Source organism: Sparus aurata, chromosome 12 (genome assembly GCF_900880675.1).
Source record: "Sparus aurata chromosome 12, fSpaAur1.1, whole genome shotgun sequence".
NCBI classification, from domain to species: domain Eukaryota; kingdom Metazoa; phylum Chordata; class Actinopteri; order Spariformes; family Sparidae; genus Sparus; species Sparus aurata.
The window spans coordinates 7112274-7136573 of NC_044198.1; the positions used below are offsets into that span (position 1 = coordinate 7112274).

Genomic DNA, 24300 nt, shown 5'->3' on the forward strand with positions numbered 1-24300 from the left:
CAACTAAGTCTACTGTAACTGAGCAGCTTTATGTGGAGCCAATATTCACACACCAAAGGCCTTCAGTAGGCCTGTACCTATGTTTATATAAAGACAGAACAGAGGAATACGACTATTTTTGCAGATGGAATTATGCATCATGTTAAGTAGAAATCCCCAAGACCATAGACCTGTGGAAATTTTTTACATGAATTCTGTTTTTGTTAACCTCTAATCCTTTTTTACTTTTGTACCGCTGTTTGTCGAACTGTAGGTCTTGAAATATTTTGCAGGGAATCTTTTAAGGTGTCCCTAAGAAGCCAAATAAAGATGGAAATTAACAACTGATTGAATGAAATGAAGTTGATAAAAAAAACTACAAAAAAGAAAGATATAACTCAAAACAGAAGAGTTGAGCCTTTAACATAATGGAAGCCAATTTATTAGACAGCCTTAGTACATATTAGGTACACGTGGAAGTATTGTTTGTGCTTCAACACTCGCAAACATACAATCCCAATAAGTTAAACAGTTTGAGGACGGACTAATGTATCATCGTTATTTTTTCTCTGATAAATAATTTTGATATAAATCAATTGATTTGACAGAGTGAACCCTATACAACAGCAAATCATAATAGAAAAAAAAAATAAACACAAAGTCAAGCGTTTGCATCACAGAAAACGCGTTATAGTGCAATATACAACTTGTTTGGCCAGGAAAGGGGGAAGGGAGGGAGGAAATAAAAGTGAAAAGGGGGAGTTTAAGGGATTTTGTTGCAAAGCCATTCACCATTGAAGGGTTTTACATTGCACCAGAGGAGGAAACAGACAAAGAAAATATATATCAGTTCTTTTTCCCGGTTGACGACTAACAGCTACAGCTAAACATCACGGACACGGCGGCTTCACATTGGCATTTAGAAAGGAAAAGTATCACTACTTCACAGTCAGAAATATTCACCAGTCAACAGTGAGACGCTAAAACAGCAACATATGGCAGATACACAACACTACTCAGTGCATGGCCCAATTAAACATCATTACTAACCAAAGATAAGACTTATTCTGACAGGATACAATACTGAAATACAACTGGCCCTTTTTAAGATTATTCATTAAATATCAGCAAGCAACGGCCTTTTCGACATTAAAACGTGAAGTTTCTCCGGAGAAAGGAAAAGTTTGTGGCAAGTAAATACTTTACAGTCTCGGCAGCCGGAGGAGGGATGGTTCTGACTTTTTTTTTTACAGAGCTCGTTCTCTTTCGAATGTCCACTAAACCGATGCCTCGCTGAAAATGTGTGTTCTGAGTATCAAATACCTCATGGGCATTGTCACTTGCAATTGTTTGTATAAGGTGTGCCTAATAATCTGGCCACTGTGTTTACAGATGAACCTTTCACAGTAATATTCGACGCGCAGAACAAACGCTTTCAGTGGAGTATTCAAGCTCAACATGTCCAGAAAAAAAGCTAAATGCTAACTCTGCTGCTCCCAGAACATCCACACTGGATATACAAACACATTAACAGTCCAAGCATGCTACTGAATACGAACATCTCAAATGGGCTGGGGGTGGGGGGGACTCCTCTCTGACGAATAGATTTATTTATATATATTGCATGTTGACTGATATGACATATGTTACAACATCAACCTCTCGAACTGCGCATCCCTCCTCCCCCTGCTTCCAATAAAACTCACACCAAGGAGGAAAACCCAAAGGATCAAACGAGAGAAAATGTCTACCTTTTACACGTTCTAGCAGGTTTCATAGCATACAATATTACATTTTGGTACTTTCAGTTTTAAATGGCCTTCTGTTCTGATATTTAAACCTTTTTTTTTAAATAAGCTCATTTAGTTGCATCCATTGTAAAACATGAGAATACTTGCAACAACTTTATTCTTTGATACAACATATATATTTTTTTTTTATCATCTAAGATGTCTTTTTTTTCTCTTCTCAAGCAAGATGCATACACAGTTAATGTAGGATTTGTGGGGGGGGGGGGGGGATACGGAGGTAGGGAGGGCGGGAAAGACAGGGGGAGGCAGGGACAAGGTAAAGAGGAGAGAGACGTGATCGGAGGATTTTAGCTTGTCACTTCCTCGTCTGGTTTGTTCATGGCCTTGAGCTGCTCCAGCAGGGTGGTGGGGGTGAAGATGTTGGTCGATCCTGGAGACACGCACAGGAGTAAAACACACACACACACACACACACACACACACACAAACACACACATACACAGCGTTAGATCTGCACGTTTGGAGAGAAACAGGTGAAAAATGTGTTTTCAGCTCTTGCTATGATTGCCTACTGTAGATGGGCGCTATCTCACATAATGATGAAAGCAAAGCTAGAAACAGTGAGCAACCCAAAGTGTTGAAATCATAATAAGTTAGCCAGCAGGTTCAAATGAATCGTGTATCTCCTCAGCCCTAACTCAACATAATACTTACCCTAACCCTGTAGGAACAGCTCTATCTGTAAGAATGTTTCCCCCAAAATATTTTGTGACAGACAGAGACGGCTTCATCTAAGGCTGTATTTCCTAAATGAATTAATGCATATTTTAGGAATATTCTGAGAATATTATAAGCAGCAGAGTGTCTGTATGATCATGAAGGTGACACTACATTGTATAGAACTGAGTATTTATAATATATAGTTCAGAACAGTGGCTCCCAAAGTGGGTGGTGCTCCACCTAGGAGTACCCCAGAGTTTTTAACAGGGGGGGTTCAAAGAGGCCAAACGAAAAAAGCATGGTTCTGCACTGGACGAGTTGTGACAGGACACTCAGGTAAAGCTGACAATGAATCTACACTAAACACGTCAATTATCAAGACAAAGACAAGAAAACATGACGGGCCATAGCTCTTCCTCGGCTCCACCAGTACAACGGTGGGTAAAGAAGAGACCACAGTGTGCTGTGTCTCCAAAAAATTTGCTTCAGAACGAAGTTTTCCAAATGTCATTTTTATGGTCCACTTTTAAGTTTTTTTTTTTTTTTTTACCTTATTTAGTTTTTCGAAAATATTTGTATCTACAAAAGGACGGCCCTGCAGTTAAAGTTTGAGAACCACTGTTTTAGATAATACTATAGATCCGAGACAAAACTGACAGAAGAGAGACAGAAAAAGACAATTACAAATGTGTTTTTCGAGCACTATAGACACAGTAAGGCTACGATTAATCAAGTCATGTTTGAGGCCACAGACTCGCAAAAACGTACAAAAATCTTCACTAGATAAAGGATCAATGAGTCAGGAAGACTAGCTTAACAAGGGGAATGTATTTTGGTAATTTTGCTAAAAATGGAGATGACATTCCCCGTTTCCCCCCTTACATCACCTACTGCGTTTACTGTCCTAAGTCACAGGTTTATGTGCTTCAAATATTTCCAACCTGAATGTTTTTCTATCATGTACTTACTTTTAAAAGGATACTTTGGATTTTGAATATATTTATCTTACTGCTGCAGTTCGACTCTCTCATACGATAGTTTCTCATGGTAAAAATCTGCAAAAATATCAATGATTTCGAATTTTCTTAAACTACATCATTTTGGTGAACTTTGGATCTTGTTTGAGACAATAATATTTACATTCACTCTTTCTTCTGATCTCAAAGTAGGAAAATCCTCCAAGCGAGGAGTATGACTTGTGGAGGATTCACTGGACAGGCTTGAAAACATCACTTGTGAAAACTTCAGGATTTTCATTTCATTCTATTTCTTTTTGTCTAAAATTATAATTGTGTTATTGTGAAATGGACCATATACACTTCTTCTACCTCTGAGTCCTCTTTGAGTCCTTCACTCTACAAATATACAGCCTGATGCAAACCCATAAAGCTGTGTTAAATCACATGCAGCTGAATAATATAGGACCACACAGACCAGCGATGGCACCTCAACTCTCATGAATCTGTATGCTAAAAGTGGTCGCCGATCTTCTCTACATGTGATGAAATCCCAGAACAGAATTCACGTTATCATCTATAAAAGTGAACAAAAATGTGAAACCTATGTGAAAAGTTACCCAGGGATGAACTACTGTGACAGCTGAAGACACATTTCAGACATTGTAAAACTTGAAAGGTGTTGGACTGGAGTAAAGCAAACATTTTGCCAGTTTTTGGCAACCGTTTGTTTCTTCATTTCCACTTTTTTAAAGATGGATTAGTGTCATCTTCATCCTTAATCATCCAGGGACAAACAAACTGTTTGATTTACTCCGCACACCTGTTCAACATCATCAACAGTTTTTGAGCTACGATGGTTTGTTTCTGTTGCAAAGCTGCGTGTTTCCTCCAGTCTGGTTTGATTAGCTGGTTTACCTCATAGACATTCACCTGCAGTCAAACTAAACTTGATCCCATGAGGGCTCAGAACAGGACGTGGAGGTAACTCTTGGTAAAACCAGAAGAGAAAGAGGCAAGCCCATCTCGAGTTGGGTCGTTATGATGGTGGGTGTTGTAGGTGTCGGGGGTCGTGTGGGGTTAAGTGCGGGTCACGGGGGTCAACATCGGACTGGCTTCGCCTGCTTCTCTGCTGTTCCCCAAACACACAGCTTCGTGGGACTTTTTGCCCCAGAAACACAACTCTGTGGCGTTGCTCTCCAACGCCACTTAATGATAATACATTTCTAGGTTCAGACAAAAGAAAACGGCATAAAAAACAAAGATTTGTTTTAGTAAGTGATGGCCATTTTGCTCAGGAAGTGTTGAATGCAGCAGTATGCGCGGAGCAGCCATACTGCTAATGGTGAGAGCTGCTTACTGAGAAAACCATAAAACCAAAAGTTGGTTCGTAAACGATATTGCTTTAGCAGATTAGTTAGGAAGGAGATGGATGCCCAGGACTACAGTAGTCTGTCTTTTAAGGGTTGACAGTCCAGCTTTAGTTGGGGACGTGTGTTCAAAAGTACCCTTCCTGATAAATTACAGAAACAAGCAATGAGGTGATTATGGGTATTTATGCAAATACTTATCATTTATTTACTCCACCAAAGAGATAATGTTGTGAATGTTCCCATATGTTTGTTTGTTTGTTTGTTTGTTAGCAGGATTTCTCAAAATCTATGATAAAATTCAGTCCAAGAAAGAACTGATTGGTTCAGTAAAGATTTGCTTAAAGGAAAAGAAAAAATGCGGTTATTATTATTATTATTGTTATTAGCTACTCACTCCCATGTGGATGGAAGGTGTGTGTTGAAATTTGTTGTCCAAAAAACATTTCAGGTGCCCCAAACGGCAAAACATCGTTGCAGCCTTCTCTTAAACAACTGAATTATGTGGCTCTATACAGCTCATCAGGTATAATCTCTTAAAGCCCAGAGAATTCATTTGAACAGGCTTTATCTACACCCTTGACACACAGTTGTGCTCATGCACCCACTTCAGATAGGGTGCATGCTAATTCCTTTAGCTTAGCTACAGTGAAGATAAAGTCTTTTCAAATCAATTTGGGATCCTGGGGCTTTTGGAAACTTGAATTATGCGGCTTGAGTTGCACGGTCTCCTGAATCCTTGAGATCCCAATTTGATTTAAAAAGACATTATTTAAACCCCTTCTTTAAAAACTAAATTTTCACTGTAGCTAAGCACCTTGTCTAAAGTATAAATAAAGCCTTTTCAAATCAACTTGGGATCTCTGGGCTTCCAGAGACTTGGATTACACTGGACAAGCTGTAAGGACCTGTTTTATTATTTCTTTAAGTCCCCGTCTAAATCTGTTGTTTAGCAGAATGCTGCAACACTGCTCTGCTGTGAAGCTTCACAAATGATTTGTTGACAACAAAACTTACTGTCTATATAACATCGGGGTGCGTATATAACAACCACATTTTGGGGGATTCGCTTCAAACAAATCTTTTAAACTTGCCAAATTCTTGCAGGTATTTCAAATAAATTGCTGTGAATCTTACACTGTGCAAAAGCTATCACTTAAATGGCTCGCTTATAATGAGCCTCACTCCAATTACTGATCTATCACTGCTTGTTTGAATATTGACCTGGAGCCAGGACTGGTGTTAATGATGAGTTTAGAGGAAATGAAGAGTCTCTACATTAGGGGAGAGGGGAGGGGGGATTAGTGGCAGCATTTTCATGTGTGCGGCATCTTGACTTTTAATAAGGTTGCTAAAGCATATCAGGTGGAACATTGCTACATTCCCAGACTCTGTGTCAGCAGAGAGGCGTCAAAGAGGCTGTGATACAAAGAGCAACTTTTTCAGGGCAACTGAACTGAATTCCTTAGAACAGATTATTCTTACGTGACGGTTTCACATCTACGTTGCCCTCGAAAATTGCCCTGTGTGCCGACGCCCCGAAAGTTTTGTCATGATAAAGATCATCTGTTGCTAATAACAGGCACCCTCTGCGGACGAGCCATGAGCCATGTGAGCATGTGATGGTGGGCCAAGAGAAGGTGACATGGACGGAGTCAGAAGACTGGGAGTCAAAAGAACAAAAAAACACAAGGAGTAAAGGAGAGAATCCTTCTTTGAAATCCAACTCAAGGACCTGTCCTGAAAGAAACAAATCAAGGTGATTGTCTTTGCGAAGGGTTAACTAGAAAAAATAATACCACAGTAAAAAGTGACAAAGATGGATCTCGGGGGGTAGATTAAATCTGGAATGTTCAACAGGCTCAAAGGGCCTTTGGGTGGCTGTCGAGGGGCGATTTAATCCACCCAGCTGAGATGATGGGACGAGGCAGCAGGGATGGGGTCACGACCCCCTCAGACATGGCCGCTCTTTAGCACAGACTTCACTTGGGCTGTATCCAAATGGGCGGACTCAAGGTCGTACTTCAGCCATAGGCACTGTGACAAGCATCATCATGCGAGACTACATACGCCTCTGATGAGCCTTACACACACTATTTATTTGATGCGTCTTAGGGTCAACTTATTTCCTCTTCCATCGATGCAAATAATGTTTCACCGTACGTCCATGTTTTATACATTAATGGAGCTTTGATCTTACTGAATCAGCAATTTAAAAAATCGTGTGCTGCATTCCAATAGTCACACTACATAATACTTTATATACCAGAAAAAGCTTCAGTATGTCCCAATACTTAGTATGTCAAATGTGGTATGCCAAAAAACAAGGCTAACCCAAGGCTCCATGTTTTAACAGTAGCATGTCCACATCGATTGCTTCTACACAAATAAATGAATAAAGAAAAGTATGTGATATGGAATGCAGCCATTGCGCCACATTCCTATTGCACGAATTGTGGGCAGTTCAATCAGCAAAGTCTGAAGTATGAACCCAACCCGTTCTCTCTAGAGGTCTGCAGAAAGTCCACGCGGACTGGATGACTGGTGGATTTGGACTTTGTCTGAAAGTGGCGTGAAGTTCGGACATTTGGATTCAGCCCCTATGTAGGGACAGCAGGCAGGCTGCACCTGATTGGAAAGCAGGACTCCCACTCTGATTGGCTAACTCTCAGTAAACACAGTCTGGAGCCCAAAGGAGCGGTCCATGCAGTGAGGAGAGGTCGGGGTTGCCCATCCCTGAGGGACACGGGGAGGAGGAGGGTGGAACAGTAACTGGGTGATCAAAGAAGAAGAAGGAGGAATGAGGAAGCCCTTGTGCTGTGAAGGTTCAGAAAGGGCTTCTTTGTGCGGCTGCCTTTACTTTTTTCAGTGTGATTTCTCTCTCCCTCCCTCCCAATCTGTCTCTGCCTCACTCGGCTGAGGTCTCTGCGTCCTCAAAGGACACCCTAGTGGACTCTCGGAAGTCGGGGTGCTGCAGGTCCGATAAGAATTTGGTGGGGGTGAGCATGTGGGTGGAACCTGTGGAGGAACAGAGGTGGCTTCACCACTCGTCTCTCAGCACATGCCTCGCCCCCTCCCCCACTCTCTCCAGAAACAAAAGGGTTAAAAAAAGACAAGCAACCTGTCGCACAGCGCCCACACACACACACACACACACACACAGAGAGAGACACATTCATCCACTGACAGTACACACACTCGCCATGTTGCACAAACACACAAAGGTTGGAGGCACACAGAAAAAAGACAGAAAAAGACATGGCGTTGCTGCAATTCAAAGACAACAGTTGTTTTTAAAGACAACAGCTGAAGCAGAGCACGACAGAAACTAACAAGACACTTTCCACCTATAACACAGACTGGCTGGCGAAGCTGTGACACGTCAAATAAACAGTACAGAGGGGCATAACATAAAGGGCTATATTAACAGAAGACATTGCACACAGTAGGCAGGTTGTAACGGCTATCTGCTGCTAGGCCGACGACGTACTGCTGTCATGATGCGGCTGCGTGGAAGTCAGAGAGGAAATGACGCTGTCCTGCGGGAGCTGTGCTGTAGGTGGGTCCTGTTTGCAAATATTTAACTTGCTGATGTGTCATTTTTTATTAAAGGGATTATACATATTCATTATAGATGTTTAAATAAATATCAACCCTCATTTAATCCGTACTGATTCTTACAGCTATTATTTATTTCTATTAAATCTAGTTTGTAAAAATATTCTTTTTTTCTGTGATCGTCATCATTCAATAATTTTTGTAGAGAACAAACTGATCTCCCTTATAATTTTCTTTCTACTCACTTAAGTGCAACGTAATCCCAGAGAGCAATTCTTAAAAAACTATCAAAGCAGGTCAGTTCATTCCACCCCATGCTTGGAAGAACGTCTTCCTTTTTATGGACTGAATTTGCACTTCAGCTCAGCGTTACTCTGTCCGTTCACTTCACTTCCAGTAGCTCCCTCCGTGTTTCTTGTCCCATCTATTTTTGTAATTTAAGCTGTGTCCCCGTTCGTGAGCTGCGTCCTTCTGTGTCACCTGGAGGTCAGACTGAACTTGAACCTGCTATTCCAACCTCGCACAGTCCTCTGAAAATGAGTCAAAGGATGTGGCCCCCTGAATAAAGACATCGCTCTTGTAAGTTTACAGACTTTCTATAAAACATGGTCCACTTAGAGACACGTCCACTCTGCGGCTGAAGAGCAGCGTTTCACCTCTGACCACGCAGAGCAGTGATGTCACAGTGGCCTGAAGGTGAAAAGTTAAACTCCCGGAGCAGTGGGTGTATCTTTGAGTAGACTGCACATATGAACTACTTCATTCTCTCGGCCTGCGCTCAGCGGCGCCTCCTGTCACGCTACTCACCAATGATGGCCTCCCACTTCCCATTGGCCTGTGTGACCTCATAGGCGCAGCGCATCTCGCTGAAGGACACGCCGCCGATGATGAAGACTATGACACGCGGCCCGGTGCGGTACTCTCCAGGTGTCTTGTTCTTGTGCCAGTGGCCGTACCGAGCACTGCCGGAGCAGGAAGGAAAACAGGGTCACGTTATTACAGTTTTATTGCTCGTCCTTTTCCCCCCTTATCACGGCATCCTAGTTTATTTGACCTTTCCCTGCTTTCACCATGTTGTGAATTTGATGTGAAATTATTGTTTATCCAATGGCAGTGACATGATGGCTTACGTTTGTCCACATTTTAAACTAACGATTGAAACTCACTTCATCTTATTGTCCAGCTGATATAAATGAGACAATAACTTGAAACAATGAAAATGCTAAAAAATGCTTCTCATGTTAAGTTTTCACCCTGAATTTGGGTTAGGTCAGTTTCTTTTCGGGCTACACACAGGCTGCTCCTGACTGACTCCTGAAAAGACGCTACAGCTGAACCTTGATAAAAGTTGAGGAAGTAAAAGGCACAGTGATAAAAAGCTCATAAAAGACAGGTGGTACTGTACATAGATTTCACACTTTTTAAATGTTTGTGTTGATATCATAATTTAAAAAGCATGTGTGATTTTTAGCAATATTTCTGCAATAAAGAAATGAATGCAACATTTCTTATTCTTATGTTGGACCTCCAACATTTTGTTAAGTATGATTTGGTTTATGTGATACAGTCATGAGTATATCATTTAATTAATTCAGTTCATGTGTTTTTTTTATCCAGTATGAAAGGATTAAAGAAAATTGGTTAAGGCAAAATAAAGTAAAGACATATCTTTACATGAGATGTGTGAGTTACTGCACTCAAATGTGCTTAAACCTGCAATATCTGATGTTTGGGCCACTTGGGGGCAGCAAAAACAAGCCACGAACTCAATAAGATGTGCGTTTACACATTCAGCAGTTATGTAAGCAATATCATCATTTATTGGAGTGGGTACATTACTCTCTCTTCTCTTAGCTCTGTTCCAGGTGTCTCCTCTCTGGTTTTAGAAAAGTTTCTGTCTCTTTAGGAGCTAAATCCTCTGCCAACTAGTCAATAACTTTGTCTAGTAGGTGTTTGGCAGTGCACTGTGCACTATCAGAGCTTTCTTCACTGAAAACTGCTGCGTGTCGCTGCTTATAATCACAGTCAGTGAGGGTGAACCAAACAGTGAGCAGTAAGACGCTATAAAGCTCTGTAGAGGTGAAGGAAATACACCCTTTCATATTCCACGCAATCATTTGTCATTTAATGCATTGTCATCATAAAATATATTGATGGCAGCCGCTTTAATTTGGGAAATAAAAACCATCTGCATGTTTGTTGCTTTTCCCTGACTAACCGACATGTATCCTGATGTGATCCTAAGTGCATTGTGTGTGTGTGTGTGTGTGTGTGTGTGTGTGTGTGTGTGTGTGTGTGTGAGTGCGGGGGAGGGACAGCAAATGAGGCAGATCAGTTTGTAACAGGAGAGGATTGGATACTGAATCAATACACACCAGCAGCTTGCACGCACACTGGAGTGTAAGGATTAGTGGGGCTGAAAGTGGCGTCATCACACACACACACACACACACACACACGTAAGTGGAGTTGGAAAATATTGATGACCCGCATTCAGGTCAGCTTGCTTACATTTTGGCAGAGTTTCCAGTGATGGTGAGAAGCAGGTAGACGTGTCCACAGTGACTGAAAACAGCTTTTTGACTCTTTGACTTTACTTACTAACTGATTTTCATGTCATGACTGCAAAACCTAAATACATACCCAGCGTTCTCCTTTATGATTCTGCCTCATTAAAATACATACAAGAGTTGGTTAACGCCTCCGATCCTCAGCTCTGAGGTCTGTGTTCGGCTCACTAACCTGCCAGTCATCAGCATCACCTCCCTGCTCGCCATTCCTCTCAAGTATTGATCCGTTCGACTCATTTCCCTTCCAAAAATGACTATTGATCTAATACCATCAGCTCTGGATCCCTAATTTAAAAAGGCGTTTACTAGCGTGATTGTTTGTATCTACCTGACTGCAGTGGTGCTGAAGGAGGCGGAGGAGCGGGTGGAGATGTAGGGGTAGTGCTTGGTGTCCAGCTTATCATCAATAGTGTCCTGCAGGGGGAACGAGAAGACAAAAGCAGATCTTTGTCAGCACTAAACGCACACACAGACACAAACACACTTCAATAGGGGCTTCACTGTTGCGTCATGTCTCTTAGCAACCAATGCGTGGCTCCAACATGGAGGTCCATTGGAGAATTGGCTTTGCACAAATAAGGGGCTAAATATAGTTGCTAACAACCAGGCTGTAAAAAACAGATGTGGTTCGTGGGTGTACGTCAGATGTAAAGTAAATAATTCTGCTAAATTTGTGGAATTTAATCCCAAATTTAGGTTTGCTTAATTAAAAAAAAAAATCACAGTGAAGCTGTTTTTTTTAAATAAAAAATCTCCAAAATGGCTGCTGAGCTAAGCAGGTTAAATAAAGCCCTCCTGGTCTTAAACAACAGCAAGTATGACAAATCAAACACACCTCCATGATGTCCTTCACCAGTGGTGTCCAGCGGGAGAGCTGATAGGTCTGCTCGCTCACGCGCTCCTTCCTGTCCAGCTTCTTTCCTCTGCGGAGGGTGGACTAATGAGGGACAGAGGAGTCGAGGAGGCGAGCGAGAGAAAAAAGAAAACATGATCAGAATCACCTGAATGTCTCTCATATTAGTCGTTCACACTGTTTGGTCCTGACACGAGATAAACGAGGAGGAGAGGAGACGAATAGGAAGTAGAGGAGTAAAGACTCAGAGGGCATCACAGGGAACCAGGTGATGGAGAGCAGACAACAGAAGCTTCATCCAGACAGGATCTTACGTCTGTGATGATGGGGACGCCCAGGTGAGCCATGTTGGTGATGATCTCACTGTCCTCAGGGGGGATCTGGGCGTGCTGGATCAGCTTGTTCAGGTTCTCCTCCGTAATGCCTGGACACATTTAAAAAAAAAAAAAAAAGAAAATATGTTCTGGGATGGAGGGGAATTCCTGGTTTATAACTTGAGTACAAAACAACACCATTTTATTAAAACTCTATATTATATAAATTCAATAGCTGTGTAGAAATGTCAGGTGATGTATCAAGGCGTATTTTCTCCATCTGTATCCTGTTAAACATCATGTTGGCAGATTTATGCTGGACAGCTGGATTATTAAGGCTCTATTCAAGCTGTACAAATTAACTTCTTTACTCTTCCAAGTAAATATCAAACATACAAAATGTCATTTCTGCAACTAGGGGTCTCTGTATCAAAACAACTCATTCATTTTCGATGAAAATCTTCACGCAGAAATGTACGAGGAAAATGTAATGTTTCAGAGTATTACTCATGTTCACGTTTGCTGACTGCCTTCCTCACCCTCTGACGTATCATCTCTGGTTTCCCAGTTTATTCAATTACATATTTTCTGGGTTTGAGTGTTTGGTTGATTTGGAAAAATGTGGTTAATATAAGAGCACAACCTCGAGAAAAAGAATCTATCTATAACAAAGGTTGAATAGCTTTTGGACATTTTAATGCAAAAATGTACATATTATGTCTTTAATGAGCGATGGACTGTACTTCAGTGATTGTGTTTTTTTGTTATTTCAAAGCTATTTATAATTTAGATTATAATATTGTTCATGTTTCAGATAACAACTGTGTGGTGAACTATTAGGTAAAAGTAATTTAAACAAGAAATCTATTAAAATAACTAAAACCAAAAATTATTATTTGACGGGGACACATATTTTACACAAGTTTAAATTGTATTACTTCATGTCACCTGTAGTTTTCTCCTTACCATTCTTGAGGAAAATGTAGAGCAGGATGATGCGGATCTTGTCATATGTGCTGACGTTGGCGTCCAGCAGGATGGGAACGATGGCCCTCATGGGGTCTTTGATCTTCTCTCCCTCAGCGTCTGTGCCCATAGCCAGATCCTGGAACAGAGAATACGGGTTTGTCATTTGACAGCCTTGAATACACATTTCAAGTGTTTGCGAAAGCATTTCATTTGTAATGACAGAAGGTTTATGAAATCAGTGTGTAATTGATCTGTGATTTCCTCCTCCAGCACTATTCTCCTATTTAATCTCTTTTCTCTCATTTCCTCTCATGTTTCCATTCCGATCAACTCTTCTTGTTTCTTTACTCTCAGCCCACTTTATCCCCTCTTGCCTCTCGCCCCGCCCTCTCACCTGTTCGACGCGGCACAGCTTGTCCACTGTTCCCTGGTAGTGCTTCATACAGTCCTCAGCCAGCTGCAGATGAGTGGAGTACTGAAAAACAAAGAACACACAGGGAGTCAGCATACACATGAACACACACAGGAAAAATCACACAAACTCATATAAACACACACACCTTGCTGAGCTCCTTCTGGTACTGAGGCATTTTCTTCAGCATCTGGGACAGATCCCTCATTGTGGTCTGTTGAAACAAAAGCAGAAGGTCAAAGTGTGATGATGTCGACTTCAGAAGTTATAATGAACTAGGGAACAAATTTAATGACAACAGATCTAAAATATGTTGGACTTTAGTCTCATGGCAGAACAACCATTTTGCCACGCCGCTCAGTACTTGAAGAGTTTAGTTCTAAGAGTAATGTCCACCATTGAGAAACAGAAATGGCTCAAAACATAATGTAGCTCTGTTTGTAACTCTTTGATGATGAACAAGACTTAAAATGTAATACTGAATTACCAACTGTATGAACAAAAAATGGGATAAGTTAGTCTTCATGCTAAATCATGCTCAGGTTAGTTTTTTCTAGTTTTTATCCTAAACTAAGCTCAGACTAGCAGACTTTCCAGACTTTGTTATAGGTTCGTCTAAGGCTAGTTGCTTCTGGTCTTTATGATAAAATAAGATAAGGCTAGTGGTTTTGATTCTTTATGCCAAAATAAGCTAAGGCTAGTGGTTTCGAGTCTTTATGCTAAAATAAGCTAAGGCTAGTGGTTTCGAGTCTTTATGCTAAAATAAGCTAAGGCTAGTGGTTTCCAGTCTTTATGCTAAAATAAGCTAAGGCAAGAGGTTTCGAGTTTTTATGATAAAATAAGCTAAAGCTAGTCGCTTCTAGTCTTTATGATACATATGAACTTATCAACATTTCCTGTAGCAGCTTCTACTTTACCTTCTCCCCAGTGTTCATCCTCTTGCTGGCGGAAAAGTCCTTCAGCTGGCGTGTCACCTCTCTGATGACAAAGACAAGACAGCGAGGGAGAAACAGTAACACATGAGAGAAGAGTTGTTGTATGACTTGATTCAGTCTGAACACATATATAAAAAGATAAAATATGAAGAAAAGTACTCACTGGGACACCTCGGCTATGTGTTTGTGTCTCAGGCTCACCCACAGGTCATCGTCCTCATGCAGCAGGACCTCCTTCTCACGGGAGTCTCCCATGCCGCTGGTATCGTACCTGGAGAACATGTCGGTGTTTAACTACACAAATCGTGCCAACTGCAGCTTTGACGTTTACCTGAATTAAAATGCAAATATAGGCCTAAAAAACAAACATTTTTCTATTTTGTCATTTGTGTTTTTTCGTACTTGTAGACGTCATTCTCGATGGGCAGCAGGTCGTAGCCCATGGCCTGGAAGGTGAGCTCATGCAGGACAGGGGATACAGGGTCAAACGCCCTGTCCAGGATGATCAGCTGTGAGCGAGCCTTATCTGGACCCTACAGAGAGGCAGACGGCAGATACAGGAATGAAAGGAGCGATAAGACTAACATATATATATATGATGATGATGATGATGACAAATAAAGCAGGAATAAAAAGAGACACAAAATGTGATTTTCCTGAGCTCACCTCTCCCATGGTGGGGTCATCAGCCTTGTAGGCGTCCAGTTTGTCCTGAACCAGCTGGGCCAGGGTGGAGTTGTCCTTGTACTCGCTGACGAAAAGGACAGATGGATTGTCAGATGGGCGGACAAATGGAGGCATTAGGAGGGAGACGTTGAAAGACAGGAATAAAAAGATAAATGTGAAAAGGAGAAGGGAGAAGGACAGAGACGACGACACACGTTCGAGCGAGAAAATAAGAAGACGGGAAAAACACTGATAATGAAATTCTTCTCAGCATTTGAATGAGGGACAGCTCTGTCTCTGCTGCACTTTTCAAAGGACAATGATCTCAAGAGGGTGAAACTGTGATGGCAAACATGCTGAATCAGTCCAGTAAGAATTGTTTGATGGCTTTTTAAAAGGGACACCGAGTGATTTATAAGCCTGTTTTGCACGCTATCACTGAGGAGCAGCACTACTGCAGCAGCACTTTTGGTGATTTTGAACAAAGTCAAATGGGAATCTTCAATACTTCTTTTTTTTTTAGTGGCCTAACAAACACTGTTTCCCTCCACCATCACAGGCTAGATGTCACCGGCTATAAGAGCAGACGGAGAGGACTGAACTGTGGAGACATTTGTGATGAGAGCACACATTACAGTAAGTTGCAAAGATGACGCTCCATGTGTGGAAAGCACAGATAAGGGAGACACATCACAGGAGCTGCAGGATTTTTGCCTATCCAAGCCTTTTGCATTTGAAACCACCCCGTGTCTACAGCCGCCCCTCAGCAGCGCCCCCCTGCTGCTCACCCTCGGTATCTGACGGCAGGGTACTCCTTCAGGGTGGCACAGAGCGTGGCGATCTGCTCCGCCAGCCTCTCCATCACCGGGTTCTTCAGCTGGGTCTTGTGGGGGCTGTAGAAACTGTGGAAGGCATCTGCGTTGTCCAGAGAGTACACCTGCACACACAAAACATGGACAAGAGTCACAACTCTGCTTCAGCCAAAACAGTTTTGTCACCTTCCTGCTTTCTGCGAGCTTTTTCTTTCTCTGCAGTCTGAATGTCTGCGTGTGTGACGTGATGCTGCTGAAGAGGCTGCCCTGCGTAAAATATAGCAGGTCACTGTGGAGAGGCAGCATGTAAAAACCAGCTGTAGGTGTTTTGATGATGTCAAACACAGCTAGAATACATTTTCTCTCCAGTTCTGTTATCTGTTCTGTTCCTCTCCTTCCTTTTTTTTTTTTTTTTTTTTTTTTTCAAATCCTCCTTGTCTCAACTCTCCTTTAACCTCTTCTCCCCTGTCTGTCTCGTCTCCTCACCTCCTTCATTTAATTTAATTTCCTTATTCTCACCCATGTCCTCCGGGGTGTCTACAGGTACCAGACTCTTGAATTTACAGGGTTTTAAGAATTCTTGACCACATTTCCGACTCAAGCTTTGCAGCAAAGAATAAAGGTATGTTGTCTAAACTGTATGTGTGTAACAAGGTCAATTATACAGCAGTGACGCACATGTTAGGGCCCATAGATTCAATATGTGGAACATTTGAGATTCAGTTTCTACAGCCCTGTGTTCACTTTCATGCCCCCCTCCCTATTATCTTAAGTATAAAACTATTATTCAAAACATTGTAAGACTTGCAGGACCCTGGTCGAGATCATTCTCTATTTCCTCTCTCCTCCTCTTTAATCCTCTCCTGTACTGTCCTGTTCCCTTTCTCTTTCTTACTGTTTCCTCTCCTCCATTTAAATTCTCTTTCCCCCCTCCCACCCTCTCAGAAAATTTTTATTTCCTTGTTTCTTTTCCTCCCATCTCTCTTCCTCTTCCTGTATATCCTCTCCTCTCCTCCTTCTACAATCCTCTTCCCTTCGTTGAACTGGTTTTGTCTCCTACTATCATCTCCTTGTTTCCTCTCCTCCCCTCCTCTTTCCTCTCGTGCATCACTCACAACCACTCCCACCTTCCACCCCATCTGTCCTCGGTCACATGCTGCTGCAGAAGGATCCCTATACTGTTAGCCCGGCTACCATTGGCTAGCGCCTGCTGTAAAGATCCTGAGTCATCCAATGGAGCATTCCTCAGCCTGTGGGCGGGGCAATGAGGCAGCACTTTGCCTGGAGCAGAAAACCACCGACTCTGAATTAATCATAGTAGACAGGAGAGGAGCAAAGCATTGTGGGCCCAGCAGCATCTTCAGAACGGTGAGAGAGAGAGAGACGGATGGACAGAAGGAGAGATGAGGGAGACAGAGAGAGATGGAGGGAGGGAGGCAAAAATTAGGGAGAGTATGGTTGGGGGAGGGAAAGAAAAACAAATAAATAAGAGGAAAAAATGAAAGGCTTGTTGTTGGAGAGCAGCGAGAAGAGCGAGCGCATGCGACGTGCAAAGGCAGGGATGGAGGAATGGCGGGAGGGGGAGGGAAAACATGATGGAGGCAGGAATTTGGAAATACACCAAGGGTGGAGGAGCAGGTGGGAGCGAAGGCGATGTGACAAACGGGAGTTGTTGTCTAACAGTCTGGCATTAAACAGCTCCTGGTGAGTCAGCAGTGTTTTGCCAGGTGACCACCGGAGAGAGAGTGTATCTGTGTTTCTCTTATTATCCATCCACGACTCCAACAACCAATAACCTCACTGTTACTATTCCTGTATATGTCCTTTACAGCATCTCTCTCCTCCCACCTGTCTTAATCGATCCCTTGCTGCTCGAGCTCGAGCTCTCTATCTCCGGATCTCTCACTGGTTTTCACTCACAGTCACTAACAAACAATAGAAGTGAACCCGCTTTCACTCATGGCCGACAAAGAGGAGAAGAGGATGGTGAGGGGAAATGGTCCAGGGGCCAGATCTCTTTTAGTCACATTCATTAAGACATTTGTCCATGACTATGTTTTAGAAATCATTGTGAAACTAGGCCATCACTACCACCATGACCCAACATTATTACACACAGCTGGATATTTACCTGAGACTCGTAGGGCAAGAAGGCGATGTTGATCTCCGTCAGAGTCTTGATGGACTTTGAAGCGCGGCTCTTCACCAGCTCGTTGAACAGAGGATCAGGGCAGGCTGGAGGTGGTGAAATTGAGAATTATAATATTATAATTGTTGGACAGACATTGCATTCACAGACAAATACACAGTTAAAGAAGTATTTCACCATCAGGAAGATGTTCTGTGGATTGAACTGGGGTACTACACAGAAGAAAGACGCAAAATCATTTTTAAATTGGTGCGATATGATAAAAAAACAGAGGAAAAACGGGCTGTGTTATTTACTTTTGGTCAAAAAGTAGAAAAATCTTCATGCACTGCACTGTTCCAATTAACACTCCGGGTGGGTGACATACTGTGAGTTAGCACTTGGTTTTGGCTCGTCTGGTTTAAAGCAGGAAAAAATGTCAGCCTGGTCCCAGACAGTACATTTGGAGTTGGATATAGGCAATGCAGTAATGGAAACTTGATTCATATTTGATCAGCAGTGCCACATTTGAGAGTTTAATACGATTTTTCTGAGCTTTTTCTATCAGCACTGTGCAATGCAAGAAACAAACCAACAGTATTTAGCTTCAAAATATTATTCTCAGTGGACACAAAAGCCATAGGGAGAATGGGCCCATAAGGATCTCTGTGTGCTGTTCATTTAACAAATTAGCCAATTTAAATTAAAGACACACTCCCTGTTTTATTACATTTTAAATTACATCCTCAAAGTTGTTTCCTGCTGATGCTTCGGAGAAGGACAAGAAAGAAATAGTCACGTGGAGCTTTGCAAACAGCACCGCCAAAGAAAACAATACCATCTTAGAAGCTTAGAACGTAAATAACTAAACATTAACAATAGAGAATTGAACTCTGCAACACAAATATGTTTTAGAACAAAGGAGACGGTGTATTACATGCAGTCATGCTGAAGCACGTCTTCGTGTGTTTATACTCACAGTCAGTGAAGAAAACATGCGCTGCCTTGTATTTAGCTGAATGAGGGTCTTTGAAGTCACCGATGAGGGTGTGGACGGACTGAGGAAACAGGCGATCAGAGTCAGACTGAAGAGTTCACAGGAGTGTGTTCACTACAGCATGTGTGTATCAGAGTGTACAATTCAATTCATCAAAGCTTTATGGCTATGATGTTTCCAAAGCCTTTACATGAAGAGTGACTACTCAAGCCGAATGAACATCTTTTAACATCTTTGCTTAACAATAAAGCGCAACGAAATTGACCAAAGAGAACAAACAGATGACCAAACAGAGCACAACAAAATATAATGATTACTTGGTGAGAAAACAACTAATGTTGCCGTTGACGCAGCAAAATATAAGAAACCAAGACCTCAAACACATCCAACTGTTCTGAGCGTCTTCAAAAAATGACAAGTCTTTGTGTGTTTTCCTTTTCTTTCATTATAATTATACATTTAGTTGTTAAACTTAATCTCATTTTATCATATATACTTCTTATCCTTTCATTTTCTGACGAATGGTTTGCAGTAGTTTCTTTTTCTTTAATTATTGCATCAATTATTGCATTAATGTCCAAACTGGTAAACAGAAATCTGTGTTTCTTTTGTTCTGTAATTCTATATAACATATTTATATCACACTTTAGGCATTCTCAAACCTGCTTCAGTGATACTGTATTCATTTTGGTATAGAACATGTATTGATTTTTTGCTATACTACAGACACTGACTAGCTTTAAACTGGAAGAAACTGCTGTAACTACAATTTGTGTTCGTAACCAAATTATAGGATAGGCATAGCAGGCATGTTTGTAAAATGTCTTGCACGGCTGTTACTGCTTGTCCATATATTTCCCTTATTTGTTAGACATACCATTGAATTGATTGATTGATATTATCATATGCTTGATATTGATTTGGGATGTAAATGCAAGGGAGGCATTAAGAGGGAGAAAAAATGGGTGTGGTTTGGTGTTTGTTACAGTAAAAACTTGCAGTGTAATGTATTGCATAATAACAGTAGCAAAAAAATAAATCGATAAAGAAAGAAAACCTTAGGGTATTGCCAAACAAATCAAGCCGAATTTGAGAGAGAGAGAGAGTGAGCATGGTGAGCACAAATAAGTTTGTGTGTCTGTGTGTGTGTGTCTGTGTGTGTGGTTTGCCTCAGTTGAGTCAACAGGCGTGTGTTTGGACACACAGCAGCTTCTCTGTTCTCTGCTAAAAAACACAGACCTGCTGCCATAGACACACCTCTGAATGTACGTTATGGATGACAGAGAGAGACAGAGAGAGAGAGAGACACAGAGAGAGAGAGAGAGAGAGAGACAGGGAGGGAGAGAGGGAGGGAGAAGGAGAGCATGCACACCTTTTCAGTGGGCGTGATCAGGAAAATGGCCTCCAGGCTGGGCAGGGGCTCTCGTCGCTTGTTGATGTCCTCCACAACTAGACACACGCAGACACACACACACACACACACACACACACACAGTTACACAGGTACATACACACATGTAACAGTGCGGAGAAATGAAAGCTGCGGCCACTGTTTCTTACTGGTGATGCCTTCTGTCATGATGTCTGTCATCTTGCAGCAGGACGACAACATCCTCATGCTCAGCTGGTCCACGATCAGCGCCTGGCAACAGGAAATAAGTCGGTGACGACACAAACACACTTTATTACATGTTGCTAACATTCAAATAAAGCTGTACGTCCATTTTGGCTGTTGTTCATGGATGATGTTGTAAATGTCTTTTAGCCAATATCAGCAGTCACTTTTGATTTAATGTCCGCAACTGGGTCAAACTAATGGAATGAAATGTGATTGAGAACATTTTTCGGTAAATATTTTGACTGTTTGGAATATCCTGTGGTGGTCAGCAGGAAATGCAGCATAGCCATCAGATATCATTATTCATGACTGATTCCAGGTCCTCGAAAAATATTTGACTAATAGATTATTTGGCTGCATCACTTATACCCAGTTAGAGAAATGAGAAGGGCTTGAATTGGGCCACTGGCACCGAGCACAGACACGTTACATTTTGGTCCAGCTGGTCCAACTGTCCAATACCAACCGCTCAGTACCACAGGATGTAGTTAATTCAAGTGTTGAGCAGTTTCCTTCTCAAACATTCTTGGAAAAGGCAAGAATGGCAGCTGGTGTGTCTACAGTCCATAAAAATATCAAGTTTACTATCATAGAGGGCGAAGATTAGAGAAGATGGAACAGCTGCTTGTCTAAAATTTTTGCTTTAAAATTACTTAAATGATTAATCGATTATCAAAATTGTTGCCAATGTTATGGACACCCACAAGGGACAGTGTAAAAACACAAACTTGAAAGTGGAAATGTAATCTTACAATACCATTATAATTTTCAAAACATGTATTTGTTATCTGAGTAAAAATTAAGATGTGAATGAAAAAGTTGGGGTGCTAGGATGACAAATCAAAATGACAATGAATGATGTTTGAAACCTGACCTGCTCTAAAGTGGATGTTACTCAAATGTCAATAAGCATAATCCTGCCCCCAGTCTATTGTATTTACATTAACATGTCACCTGTTTTTCAGTGACAAAATTAATATAAGAATGCAATTTATCGATTCAATCTTTTCATTTAAATTAAAACAGCACTTGTCATTTCACTTTCAAAGGCCAAACTGCTCTGAAGTGGAAATTATTCAAATATAAACTCAAATTTAAAAATAAAAATACAACATAGGCAAATAACTTTGTGTAATTGGCAACTTTGCAGAAAACATAATAATGTTTTTACTGGCTGTTGATAAAATACTGGATGGGGATATTTCTGCATCAGATATAAAGCTGCTGCATTAGTAAATGGGCTTGCAATTTTTTATTTTTTTTTTTCCCCAGAATGTGCAGTATATACATAAAAGATAACAAATGCACAAATCTTTATCTGTCTGAATAAGTGGAAGAAAACAAGAAGAGCTGCAGGGTTGTGATTTGAACTTAGTTCTGAAACAGTTAGACATGTTAGTCGTTGAATATTTTGATTTATTTGGTTTAAGTCACGGCCTTTCACGTCGGCGACCCCTCCCTCTCTATTAGACCTAGAGGTTGTTATTTCATGGTATTTTCTTCTTACCTTCCATTCTCCCTTCTTCTTCACCTTCTTGATGACATCATTCATAATCTCTGTAACAGAAGATAAAATAAAGATCATGAGTTATCTTTGTGGTGCATGGGCATCTGACACGCAAATATGTTTTAATGCCTTTAGTAAACAGGAAATACTAATGAAGAGGCGTGTGCACACAAACACACACACACACACACAAACAGGACAGGTGCTTGAATACATAAATAGGTACATTCAGGGAAATATATGTCACATATGTGTTTGGTTGTTCTGGCGTCTTTGAGCCCTGCAGGCTGGAAGATTTTGTGCTCCAGTTATTTGACGGTCCTGCTCGACCATACTGACAGATGACTCTGTGGGGTTATTTTAGTCCAACGGGAGCTTTTTTCCTCTCCTTTTTTTTTCTTTTTCTTTTTTTCAAAACTTTCAGTTAAATAAGATTTGAGAACAAAAGAGGGCTAAGTAACATTTGGGGAAATAATGAGTTATATACAGTATACAGCACTATATATAAAAAGGTGCTCTTGATGAGCTCTTCCTTCAGCTTAAAGCCCACATGTGAATTCTCCACCAATCCAGTTTTACTAATTAAAAGCCAAAATACCTAAGACTGGGGCCAAAAGAATGCAAGTGTACTTAATATGACAATTAAAAGATAATACGTTTCAAAATATTACTCATTAAGTATATGCATTTGAAGTATTACTATTAAGGACTAAAATAACTATATAATAAACAAACAACTTAAACATGTATATTAGTGTTTAGTTTTGGCTCAATATACCTCTGGTGCTGCAGTCTCACATGAGGAGCAAAACTCTTGCAAATTGTTTTAGCCACTTAATCCATCAATATATCCAATACCTGCTTATCTTTTTGGGTCACAGGTTGGTTATTATCATTATATTATTATTGGTTAGTAAGAAGAAACAGTTACTTAAGAACAAGAAACCATTGTAATGACGATGGAGGCAAATCTTTGTGTCCCAACTGCACAAACAGAACTGTGCTTTGTGTATACATGGGAAAATACTAGATTTTTGTGAAATGTACAAGTTTGAGTAATGTCCCACACCTAAATAACCATCTTCATGTGTTTATATGTTAGTCTTTTCTTGTAAGTTTGGGTTGTACTAGGGCACCTGACTCAAATTCAACTCAACAATACCGTGAGACTACGGTGGAAGACAACATTATGCTGCCCTAGTGGTACAGATTTAAAAATCCCATAATGCAATTCCTACACTGGAGGATAATAACATGCGGAAGTCAAATACAGCCTCCAACAAGGTTAATGACCACAGATCTACACCAGTGGAATAAATCATCCTGATGGGGAGCGAACACAAACACAGGAGCTGTTGGGAGGTGATTCTGCTTTGTTCTCAGTGTTCTCAAAGATCCACCGAGGAATAATAATCCCATCCGCTGCGAGGTCACGGTCTGATGGTTTTATTTGTGCCACAATACTGATATTAGCCTGATCAGTCTGCCAACCATCTGCCAGCCGTATTAGGATAAATCCATTTAGGGTGAATTACTGTTTAACATCATGCTGGATCGCGGTGAATATAAACCACTAAGCCCTCCGGCCGCGGCCAAAACCTGCAGCCACACCGATACTGATGGATTACTACAGATTATATGGACTTGTACAAAAAAGATTACAAAACACACATCAAATAATGACCAGGGATTGTGTTTGTGCCTGTCGACTTCTGCCTCCAAAACAACCAAAAGTAAATTCTTCCACGTGATGGAGACGAAGGTGTTTTCTCAGTAACAGGGAGGAGCTGAAGGCCACAAATAGGATAGAAGACAGGATGAAACGACGGATAGATAGCTAGGAAAGGTTAGGAGGAGGGATGTATACATAGCAGGGGTTATTAAACTGGGAGGACGAGTTGAGAAGTGGGAGTGGTGAGACAGAAGTGAGGCAAAGATGCTGCACGAGGTGAGGGAGGTGAGAGGTGCATGCTGCCGGTGTTCTGAAAATGAAGAATTTACTGAAGATTCGGTCCGTTCATCAACACTTTTAGCAGCTGGAGCCGCTGGAGTATCAGTTTATGCCCCTGAATTGTGCAGTTAAAAATTACCCCACTCCTTTTCAGTCATTTCAAGTTATGAATCATGCTCTTGGTTACAAAACTTAGAGCATGGGTGTGACAAAACCCATTAATTTCAATGTGTT

At 41.2% G+C, this 24300-nt stretch overlaps 1 protein-coding gene across 2 annotated transcripts in view; it reads right to left on the reverse strand.

Moving 5' to 3' along the window:
- Positions 1-391: 391 nt before the first annotated feature.
- The window catches only part of stxbp1a (syntaxin binding protein 1a), a 37009-nt gene continuing 13100 nt past the window's right edge, over positions 392-24300 (reverse strand). The window contains exons 2-20 of one of the 2 annotated variants that reach the window (XM_030435114.1): positions 22116-22165; positions 20551-20632; positions 20363-20439; positions 18973-19051; positions 17997-18100; positions 15842-15990; positions 15054-15138; positions 14790-14920; positions 14551-14658; positions 14370-14430; positions 13601-13666; positions 13435-13515; positions 13038-13176; positions 12072-12181; positions 11740-11841; positions 11233-11318; positions 9142-9296; positions 7637-7794; positions 392-2160 (exon numbers count right to left, since the gene is read on the reverse strand). In XM_030435114.1, coding sequence (XP_030290974.1) covers positions 7685-7794; positions 9142-9296; positions 11233-11318; positions 11740-11841; positions 12072-12181; positions 13038-13176; positions 13435-13515; positions 13601-13666; positions 14370-14430; positions 14551-14658; positions 14790-14920; positions 15054-15138; positions 15842-15990; positions 17997-18100; positions 18973-19051; positions 20363-20439; positions 20551-20632; positions 22116-22165 — 1775 coding nt within the window. In that variant the 3' untranslated portion in view covers positions 392-2160; positions 7637-7684. The remainder of the gene's footprint in view (positions 2161-7636; positions 7795-9141; positions 9297-11232; positions 11319-11739; positions 11842-12071; positions 12182-13037; positions 13177-13434; positions 13516-13600; positions 13667-14369; positions 14431-14550; positions 14659-14789; positions 14921-15053; positions 15139-15841; positions 15991-17996; positions 18101-18972; positions 19052-20362; positions 20440-20550; positions 20633-22115; positions 22166-24300) is intronic. The other variant, XM_030435115.1, reaches the window with a different exon arrangement.